Raw genomic sequence first — 11,390 nt, 5'->3', positions numbered from 1 at the left:
AACACCCATGTCTAGTATATATACACATCACTTGTTTCAGTTTATTTATCTTTTTTTTTAAAAAAAATAATTTTTAAAAAAGGAAATTTTACCTAAATACTTATTTTATTATATTCTCTAAAATTTCCTATCATTTGAAAAGAGTTACAAAAACCCTACTTTACGTGATGTATAAGTCGGATACATCATTTTACGTGATATATGATTGGATTCATCACGCTATGATGTATTGAGACATACGCGATATATTGAGATGTTACTTTACACGATATATCGATTGGATACATCATTTTAATCAATATATCAGTTGGATATATCACTTTATGTGATGTATCTTTCGTATACATCCCTTTTACGTGATGTATCGCCCAGATACGTCACTTTACGCGATATATCAAAGACACATATGCGATGTATCGAAAAGTTGAATGATGTATCAGAAAATGAAACGCGATGTATCAGGACGTTGTGGAATGTATCAAAAATCAGGATGCGATATAACGAGACATTTTGGAATTTATCCAGATTCCACCAAATTTAAGTTTATTTTGTAATTTTGAAAAGAGCAGGAATATGATGTAATTAGCTCTAAGATTCGTGTAAAATCTACTTAAAATCACTTTTTTTTTTGTCAATTCTTTAATTGTAACTTTCTTTGACATATTTAAGACCACAAGATTAAAAAAGTATTTTAATATCTTTAATTTAAAATTAGAAAATTTAAAAGCCTTCATTATTTTTCTTTAATTATGTATTAAGTTTAAATCAAACAAATTCAATTGGAAAAAGGGAGTATATATTTCATATCTAGGTGTTAAGACCACATTAACAATACGTGGTCATAAAATCCTTACATTAAAAGAGTGTAATATTATATTATATTCTTAATTATGACTATATATATGATTGCAGGGAGGAAAATGTGATGAAATCATCATTTGGAGTTAAAGGGCAGTCAGTATTCAAAACGTTGATATCATCATTTTTGGCAGTGGCAGCACTTAAGTATCAAGGCAAACCCAAAGACCCTTTTGAAGCAAAACCAATTGTCACTTGGTGCTTCCTTGTTTCTATTTTCCTTTACTACCTAACAATATTGGGATTCCTCATGAAGAATAACTACTCTCCAATACTAATTAGCCGTTTGGCTTTGGCTTTTGGAGCTCTTTCATTCCTCTCTCTACTTTCTCTCTTCCTCCCAATTACTGATTAGTAAAATACTCGGCCTCGTATAAGGATCGATCAAATAAAATAAAAAGAATGAGCTAGTAACACTCCCTTCCAAATTAGTTTGCTCTTCAACTACTTCCATGTTGAACTTTGGTTAAAGCCTTGTTTGTAATTTTTTTTCCGCTTATATATAAAATGATAATCTATTTCAATATGTTTTATTTTTTTAAAAAAAACAAATAAACACGACTAGTATCACTACATTCCTAATTATATTCCTTTAATCAGCACAAAATTTCAATTGAACGACTGTTACCTTTATTACATTAGCTCAAATTGAGTTTTAAGATAAACTTAAAATAAAAACAATGAAATAGACCGACTCTAGCTGGATTGAAACCCACGTTTCGCAAATGGTTCCTCTATTGCTTACATATACCAACAACAATATGACACTCTTATATATGCTTCTAATGGGTGCTAAACACCAAGCATATAATAATAAAGAAGACAGTAAAGAGTATTAACACAGAGCAAAACATACCAATGAAGAGTGATATAAGTGAAATAAATTCCGATCGATGTGCAGGAATTATTCATAAGATATGCTATAAAAGAATCTACCCTCACCCATATATATAAATACATAATATATGGATTCTGGTCCATGCATGCAGCCACTAGTAGTTGTTTTTTTGTCCGAAGCAGACACGAAGAAATATCTCTTTAATTAGGCTTAAGTCATATGTGATCCCTTAAAGTTACTTTCATAATTCACTTAGACACCTCAACTAGAGTGAGTACCTATTGAACACTTTTATCAATTCAAAATTTATTTCTATTAGACATTTTTCAATAATAAAAAATAAAATAAAATATATCACATAAATTGAGACAAAGAGAATAGTACTCTGAAGAAAACTCTTTTTCCTTTATAACATCGCTGTACAATATATTGTAAGTTTCATATATAGTGAAAGGTTAAAAATTAAAGAATATACTCACTGTTATAAATAATCAATAGTATTTTTATTCTTATAAAAGTGTAACAGAATTGCTCAAACAGAGGGTGAAAAGTAAGGTAAAAAAAGAGAAACATTACAAAATTGTTTTTGTCCTTCCTTGGCACTAATGATTACTAAAATATCTACTATATGAAAATCAGTTAGTGCGAATATTTTAGTTTGATTCCCTTTTTATTCATATTCTTTCAGCTCACTCCTCACATACTCTATTTTATTTTATTTTTGTAACTTGCAAGTATTGAAAAATGTAAAAAGATAGCTACTTAAGGTAATGGTACTGATTCTAATCTGTATATAGTAAAACTAGTGCTTCTAATGGACAAAGTAAAAGATGATATTGACACATACGAGTATTCTTCTAGCCCCTCAGTCCCATCACATAATCATTTTATTTACCTTACAACAACAATTCTTTTGAGTTATAACTTATAATTAATGATGTAAATTGTTATCTGTGAGTAAGGGCATACTTTGGAAGTAAGCAAAACAACCTGAGGCTGATCATGAGTTATAGCATGAAATGTATTCACTCATATAGTCTATTCACTCACACCGATAATATAAAAACAACTTTTTGTTGATAACCAGGTCAGCTCGTGCGTGATTCGACCTATTAAATCTACGTATATTTATCTTTCGTACAGAGTTACTTTGACCACCGAGAGTTGAGATATATAAGTAGAAAAACATCAACTAGTAATTTTGCTTTCTGAAATGTAGCCAGAACTTGACAGGTCAAGGGTTTGGGATTTTAGTGTTTATAAGTTACTAAGTTCTGTGCATATTAAAGGAACTTCTTACAAGAGATACAGACGGTTTGAATTAAAATTACTACGTTTCGCCAAATTCACTTTCAACACTCTAGCTTTTCACTCTCGATATATATATTGAGATTTGAAGCTGAGACCTCGTGACTTCTAAATTGTTTAAGCTAAGAAATCTGAACCAAACTCAAAATACCAATTCATGCTCAAATTATATATATGAGCAATTCATTCTTGTCTACATATACTACTTACCAAATCAAAAGACTACACAATCATATCATAAAATACTCATATATATAGAGAGAGAAATAATATAATAATACATGAAAACTTTCTAGGGAATTGCAATTGGAGAATTGAGCTGCAAGGATTGTGCCTGAATCAGATCCGATTGTTCAGTCAAATTGAGTGGTGGCAAAGAGAAACGTCCATAAGTAGAGCTTCCTTTTCTTATTTCTTGCATCGTAAGCAGAGCTGCTACTGTGTTTCTAAATATTCCTTCCCCTGCAACTCCTGATCCTAATACTAATCCTTTCTCAACACCACACGGAGGCGGAAACACTGAATCTATCGTACTTTCACACTCTTTTACAAGCTTTGATATCAAATCGGTTGTGAAAAATGGCTGATGAAGCACCTTTTGTATATACGGCGAACGCAGTAATCCACCTGTTCGCTTATCGTATTTCTTCAGGATCTTAGCCAATCCTATATATAAAAAAAAAAAAAAAGATAACTACGTGTAACTGTCGAATTGATAATTTTAAGTTAGAGGTACTCTAGAATTTGATTATACCTGTGTAGTTTATGTTACTATAGTTGATTAAGAGAACCATTTCACCATGGAAATCAACAATGTCTTTTCTAATTTTTGCTAATTCTTCTTTGCAATCTGTTTCAGAGGGTTGGCTTCCATTTGGCCCCCATCTATTAATCACTCTCCCTATCCTCTGTTGCAACTCCTGCGTATCAATAAACACGAATCATTTTTATCAATCTCTCTGTTTCTAAAATTTTAACCTAAAAATATACTCTCCATATAAAAGTCTCTGCTAGCTAAGGGTGAGGAATGATTTAATTGTTGATTGAATTTTTAATTTTTAATTTTTGTAAAAGAAAAGATTGATTTTTCGGTGCAACAAAGTTTTCAGATCCTTACATATATCTACTATCGTATCGAAGAACCGAACTTTCAAAAGAATAATTCTGACACCGAACTGAAAAATCAAATTAGTTTGATTTGACTTATTTTTTCAGTATTTATGTCCAGTCCTAGCACAACTTAATATATGTTACTCGTACTTATTTTGTCTTAATTTATATGATACAAATGAAATTCAAATCGTTCATATATATTTTGAAGTTGTTTATTGTTGTGATTTATAATATTCAATTTTTAAAAATATATAATCAAATATTTTAAATTATTGATTATCACGATTTATAATAATTTTTTAATATATATCCAAATATTTCAAGTTATAATTTACTTTTTAAATGTAATTTCTAAATATATAAAATACTAAAATAAAAAAGAATAAGAGGAACAAATTAAAATGAAATATGATACTAAAAGCAATATTTCAAGAAAAGAACCATTTGCTTACAAGCACACTGTTCAAGTAAATATGTCGTTCAAGAGCTATATATTATAATATATAATTTTTAGACAAAATAGTATTAAAATGTATAAAGTTTAAAAGTTTGAAAACAATTCAAAGTATATATAATTTTGTGGTATCTTTGAGCTTATTCCGTAAAGATACTTTGTCCTCTCGTGTATATGACAAGCCTTTGAGAAATAAATGTGTACTAGGTGGCATGTCACTACTTTTGGATTATGTACTAGGTTGCTTCATCGATTTACTTTTGTGGGTCGGTTGAACAATTCATTGAGCTAATTTTTAACGAATTATAATGAATTGAATGAATAATCGATTGAGTCATTCAAAAAAATAATTGGTTTGAGATGAGTTTGGTTAAAAAAAAAAAAAGGCTATATATTAAATCATACCTCAATTCTCGTCGATTTGAAATCTATACAATTTTAGCTATAACGAACACTAATTAAAAATAAATTTTAGAGAAGTTCGATATTATTACTATTACTATTTATTTATGTATATTATAAAACTTATTTTTCACTTTTATTTTTTATTTAGTATAATAGCATGAGCTAAAATTAAATAAAATATTAATAATTTTGTATAATCAATCACAATTTATTTAAAGTAATTTGTGGTATTGGATTTTTAATTTCAAATTGCACAGAATCTAATTTGAGTTATAAATGGTGATCCATACCTTATGTCTTATAATGAAATCTTCTTCTTGTTCCATGAAAAATGCATTGAACTTATCAATCTCATTATTCAACAAATACACAAATTCAGCCTCTGCCTTACCATACTCCAATGATCCACTCATCATTTGTGGTGCATATGAAGAGATCAATTTCACCAATTTCTTCAACTCTTTATATGACAAAAACTTGTCACCCCATCCTGGTAATGTTTCTTGAATTTGTTGTTTCAATCTTTTCCCAAACTTCATTCTCTTATATTAAAAAAAAGAAGAAGTTCAAATTGCTACAAAATGAAAAAATAAATATGTTGAGGGAGAAGAGGAGTATATATTATATAGAGTGTGTGATAAGTGAAAAAAAAAGGTAGACAATGGGGTTGATTTGTAACAAGTAAAAAGAATATTTAGAAGCATATGCTTGGCGTGTTGAATGACAATTTTTTTTTAAAAAAAAATTAATTAAGTGAAAGTGAAATTAAAAGGGGTAGCTGAAGTAAGAGAATTCTAAGCATATTCGTAAATGACTTTATTTTATTTTCAACACTAATTAATAATGTGAGTGTCATTTCTCACATGGCAGTGATATTAAAAGAACAAATCATAGCCGTTGAATAGGTAAGTGAACTAACGTGGCAAAGATCGAATCATGGCTGTGAGTCTGTGACTGTTAGATTAGCAGTAGCATTATGTAATTAAGAATTGGAGAAATGGATGATCCTTTGGAATCTACCATAAAGAAAGAGAAAACCAAAGGATTTGGGAATATGTCTTTTCTTGGGTTTTATTGCTCTCTCAACCTAATATACTTTACTTGTTCATTATACTAAAAATAATTATTTAATATTTTATCCGTTTATAATTATTTCTTTACTTTTTCCTTTTATAGTTATCTCTAATACAAAGCAAGAATGGACAAATTTTTAATCTATTATTTGAAAATGTAAAACTTTTCATCCACTTTATAATTAATAGGAATAAAATGATAAACTCATTGTGTCATTAATTATTTTCTTAATAAATATGTCAATTCAAAAGTGAACAAGTAAAAAAGGCCAGGAGAATAATATTTGTCTAGTTTGAAAAACTAAGATATAATTTATTTAATGTCTATTTTACCTTGAAAGTTAAATACGTATCCAACATCTACATATTTCAAATCATTGAATTCAACATATTCAAAGGGTAATATTGTCATATTACTATATTATTTATTGTTTCATAATCATTATATCAAATTAATAATAAATAGTTATTATTAGACGGAGAAAGTTTTCGTATTAATAATAAATAATTATTATAAGATGGAGAAAGTTTTCGTGGAGTGTACTTGTATATTGTTCAAACCTTTTGGGGCTATAATTTGATTGGAGTGACTTTTTCTGGCCTTCAAGTTCAAGAATTGAACAGCTTAAACAAAGACTTGTCTCATACCCTAGCAGTAGTAGACATGTAGTTATATCAATTTGTACTATTACTGAGAAAGGGCATGTCTTGCAGAGAGTCTTTTCTTTCTTAAATAAATTTTATAACATGTGATTCTTAATTAATTGAATTTCAAATATAAAATGGTTATAAAATAAAATAAGAAGTTAGACTAATAGTTATACTATCGATATTTCTAATTACTTGTTCACTTTTAAAATGACACACGTATTAAGAAAATAATAATTGTCATAGTGAGTTTATCATTTTATGCTTATTAATTATGAAGTGAAGGATTTTAAAATTTAAAATTTTAAAATAATTAATTGATAATATAATATATAAAAATAAATAAATTGTAGTTTCTTAATTAGTTAAAATAAATAATAATAAAAAAATCGGACAAGTGTAATTAGGGACTAATTTGTCCACCCACAAAGGAAAATATTGAAAATCAAAATCAGATAATTAGGTTGGATTAGTGACCTTTTTTTTTCTTAAAGTAATTTTTTTTAATTTAGAAAGTCAAGATGTTTGATGAAATTCATAGAGAAAGTAGTGATATTAAACGACAACAAAAGTGTAAAAGTGATTACTCTTTAACATAAGCTATGTTTTTAATTGTTCAAGACAAAATTATCATTATAAATCCTAATAGCCATTTCAAATAATTTATCTATTTAATTAATCCTAAAACAATAATGGAAATTTTTACGCACATTTAACACTCAAAATTATGTTCGAAAATATTGTCCCAAAATTAGTCATATCCAATATGCTTTTATTGAAAAAATATTGTCCCAGAACATCTTCGAATGGCACATCTATTAGCAGCGGTAAGCTTGCCGCCGGTGACATTTCGGCCGGCCAGGAACTCTCCGCGATTAACTACAAAAACTCTGGCAATAAGAGCAGTATCGGTTGAGGAAATTCCCCCAAATGCGGTTCGACGGAAGCTCGATTCAACATGGAGAGGAGGTTTTAGTCTTGGGGTGGATTTGGGGCTTGCCCGTACTGGACTCGCCCTTAGTAAAGGCTTCAACTTTCGACCCTTAACGGTAACCCAATTTCATCCGCAAAGCTCTCATACACCCACATTCATATACTGGAACTTTGATTTGGTGGATTTTAGGTTTTGGAGTTGAGAGGACAGAAGCTTGAACTTCGAATTATTGATATTGCCCAAAAACAGGTATACAGCTTCTTTGTGTTTGATGTATAAAGATTTAATTTTTATAGTTATTTATTAGCTGGTTATTTGATGTGATTCTTCTTGAATATGATTTAGTTACTCTTTTCATTTTATTTTTGTTAAGAATTAAATTGATAGTACAGTATCTGGAGTTTCATGAGTATGGTTTTGTTGGGAGGTTAGGAAGTGGATGAGTTTATAATTGGACTCCCTTTGTCAAGTGATGGAAAAGAAACTCCACAATCGAACAAAGTTCGGAGTGTTGCTGGTAGGCTTGCTGTTCGCGCTGCTGAGAGGTATTAATTATTTAGCACTTTTAGTCTGTAATCGTTTTCTTTGTATAATCGGGCTAAATAATCAAAACAAAAAAAACGAGTAGAAATTGCAGGCTAAACGGATGAGACTATCTCTTTTCTGTTGGTTGATCTGAATTGACAATGTGAGCCAATTTCAACATGCTGGTTTTAGAGTGATCAAGTTGGTTGTGAGAAGTATGCTGTGATGTTGCATTCTATACCTGAGTAGCTTCAAATGCTAGCGACATTGCATATTTGTCAAATTTGACAACGGTCGTCCTCTCGTAAATAATAGAGGATAGATGTTCGACTCATCTGTGAAGAGATTGTTAGATGAGATAGTTTAAGTCATTAAAACTGCAAGAAGGTATCGTGCAACATGAAGCACTCACTTGAACTAGAAATCTTGTCCTTCCTTGAAGCTTAGTACATGTGTCTTTAAGTCTAATGAAAAACGGACAGATCAATAGTTGGAATTCTATTGGTTGAACTATCTAGAACATGTTTACTTGCTATGCTTTACTAACCAAAACTGATGTGATTATTACACACTAGGACTACTAGTTGACTTCCTATTTTTAGAAACCTTTGAGCTAGTATGCTTTGGTTTTACATTCTTTTTATAGGTTGGTTTTACAAATTATTGACACTAAGCTCATCTTGTAGTTCACTAGTCATTCTCACGTGACATGTTTATATTCATTTTCTAAGTGGTGAGGGACGTCATCTTAAACGTCGATTCTGTCCTTTTAGGGGATGGAGAGTATATCTGCAGGAAGAGTACGGGACAACAATTGACGCAATGAGCTACATGGTTGATAGGTAATAAGTTCTTCCGACTTATTCCTTTTTTTATTGAATCAGTTGTGGGGAAGCTCTTTCATTCCATCAACGGCCAATTCTCTCTTACATGAGGAAATATCTAGATCTGCAAGGAGGAACCATAATCTCATTTGGATATCGATGAAGTTTGTCTACCTCTCTTGCTAATAAATTGATTGTCAAGTGTATATGAGAAGGGAGGGTATCCTTTGAACAGTCTGTTACAACTTGCAAGAAATTATCCGTAAGTGGCAGAAACATCTATAAGTAGTAGATCTTATCACTTTTTCTCCCATTATAAGCAAAATAAAGATTAACTAGTTAAGAGCTAGAATGAAGATCATTAGACCACAGTACTAATCCTAGCAGATGGAAAAAAACTATGAGATTTTTTCTCATATTGTGCTGGTGAGAGGATGCAAGTGATCGATGGAACCATGATAGCATGCTAGTCCCATGGGGTTGATCAGTTAATATATTAAATCTAACTTACCTCAGATATTATATTGCCAATATGAGCAAATTCAGAAGCCTTGCATTTGTTCTAATATTGTAATTGAAGTGTCTCGATGAAATTGGCATAAATACATTGTTAGATAAGGTTCGTGATGGGGCATACTAGACGAAGATATATTTCTTTCGACATCAGAATATTATAAAAATAAAATTCTAAATGAACCGCACAACTATTTTTAGGGGCCTCGGAAAATCTGCTCGTGAAGGGAAACAGGACGCCTACGCTGCTGCTGTATGCATTCAGTTCAATTCATTGTCTTTTATCTACTTCTCCTGTACATTTTTTTTCAGAGAGACTGCAAATAGTAACTTCTGATTAAGAACTGAGCTTTATTATATAATTGCAGATGGTGCTTGAGAGGTACTTTTTAGAGGCAGGTCGGAGAATCGAGCTAGTGTTACCCAAGCAGTTAGATCTCCAAGAGAGGCTAAAGAAGGGGTGTTCTAAGGATGCTGATTATTCTACAGATGAATCTGATTAGTTGAATAATTTGCAATGCTTACAGGAACCCCTCCCAAAGCTTCCTAGTTGCAGGAAAGATGGTTGAGTCGATCAACAGAGTTATTGTGACAGCTCTAGCCACTTGAAAAGTACTTATACCTTTAGAAGACATGGATGGTTTACCCTATTACATATTTTTAATGTATCATGGTCCTGTATGTCAAGTTCAACAGGAAAAGCACTCATGTATCTTGTTCGAGGAAAAGCCGTAGGGATGGTAATGAATGTGATAGACACTGTACACGGTGAACTTATGAAATAACCTGTTTGTTGGGCTTGCTGATTCCTCAAATTTGCTACTGCTGCTACATTTTTGCAAAATTCATGCATAGAAAGGGGTGTAAGCTATGTTGTTTGGAGTCTTCAAGAATACAACTAGGCGTGTGTCAGATCCTTCAAAAGCTATGCATGTTTGGAGGATCCGAGCAACATAAGTTGTGAGTGTAAAGACATGAGTTGTGCTCAAACAATAAGATAAAAACAGTTTCATTATAAGAGTCTCTTTGGGGTGTTAACATTGTCCTCGTAGCTATTGGAAAACAAATCCCTGCATAGCTCTCCATAGAACCTGCTCACCAGTTCAATAAAGACGGGGCTTTTGAGATTCTTCCAACAGTATAACAACTCTTCCACATCTGCCAAATCCCTCATTTTCCCCTCTTCCACAATCGTTTCCACCAGATAATTCTCAAAGCTCCTGCATGCATCTTCCGCATTGTCCAGAACTGGCACATCTTTTCTAGTTGCTGCACTCAATCTCACGTAAGCAGGGGTGAGAGGTGATGGAAATGGTGCTTTGTTGTGAAGTTCCACTTCTGAGAAACTCTTGAGCTCCATGACTTGGTCCTCCTCTCTCTCTACTCTTCTTAGCCGTTCAGTCTTATGTACTGAACGGCGAAACTTAAGTCTTCTTATAAAGAGGGGCTTTCTGAGTCTGAACTTGAACAACCTTGCTATTTTCTTGCATGGATTGAAAAGCTTGCATTTGAAGCGACCAAACACTTTCACTTTCATTGTTGGAACCTTTATTTGTTGAGGAAAAGAGTAGTGATAAAGCAACAAACTTGGGAAATGATTGTTTTCAGGTTTATCTTTCTTTTAGTTTGGAAATGACAGGAGAGTTGTTGATTTTCTGAGACAAAATGTTAGTTTGTTGGAAGGTTGGTGGAAGGGTTGCCCCTTTTTCTAAGGTTGGGAAAATGATGACTTGTGGAAGACGCCGTTTCATATTAAACGAAAAGTGGTATGCATGAAAGAAATATCTTCAAAACTTTGGAGTTTATAAAATTCCTGTAAGGATTAATAAATCAACACAATGTACCTATTCGATTCTTGGAATGACCAGATTATTTTTTTTATAATTCTTGATCCGTG

At 31.4% G+C, this 11,390-nt stretch overlaps 3 protein-coding genes across 3 annotated transcripts; 1 reads left to right on the top strand and 2 right to left on the bottom strand.

Annotated features, from left to right (window-relative positions):
• Positions 1 to 2,937: 2,937 nt before the first annotated feature.
• LOC101244416 (SPX domain-containing protein 3) lies at positions 2,938 to 5,615 on the bottom strand. Its single transcript, XM_004229738.4, has 3 exons — positions 5,267 to 5,615; positions 3,759 to 3,924; positions 2,938 to 3,670 (listed from the first exon to the last, which is right to left on the bottom strand). The coding sequence occupies exons 1-3, from the start codon at positions 5,513 to 5,515 to the stop codon at positions 3,297 to 3,299; spliced, it is 789 nt and encodes a 262-aa protein (XP_004229786.1). The 5' UTR covers positions 5,516 to 5,615; the 3' UTR covers positions 2,938 to 3,296.
• A 1,663-nt stretch (positions 5,616 to 7,278) lies between these two features.
• Positions 7,279 to 10,308, top strand: LOC101244120 (uncharacterized). Its single transcript, XM_004229737.5, has 6 exons — positions 7,279 to 7,746; positions 7,821 to 7,880; positions 8,064 to 8,176; positions 8,930 to 8,998; positions 9,695 to 9,746; positions 9,862 to 10,308. Exons 1-6 carry the CDS (start codon positions 7,504 to 7,506, stop codon positions 9,994 to 9,996), a joined length of 672 nt encoding a protein of 223 aa, XP_004229785.1. The 5' UTR covers positions 7,279 to 7,503; the 3' UTR covers positions 9,997 to 10,308.
• A 197-nt stretch (positions 10,309 to 10,505) lies between these two features.
• LOC104648974 (transcription repressor OFP17-like) lies at positions 10,506 to 11,030 on the bottom strand. The gene has a single exon (XM_010327257.2). It carries the CDS (start codon positions 11,028 to 11,030, stop codon positions 10,506 to 10,508), a length of 525 nt encoding a protein of 174 aa, XP_010325559.1.
• Between the last annotated feature and the right edge of the window lie 360 nt (positions 11,031 to 11,390).

This window comes from Solanum lycopersicum, chromosome 1 (genome assembly GCF_036512215.1).
Source record: "Solanum lycopersicum chromosome 1, SLM_r2.1".
NCBI classification, from domain to species: domain Eukaryota; kingdom Viridiplantae; phylum Streptophyta; class Magnoliopsida; order Solanales; family Solanaceae; genus Solanum; species Solanum lycopersicum.
Note: the sequence above shows the minus strand (reverse complement) of the source record. Positions and strands in the feature narration are given on the sequence as shown.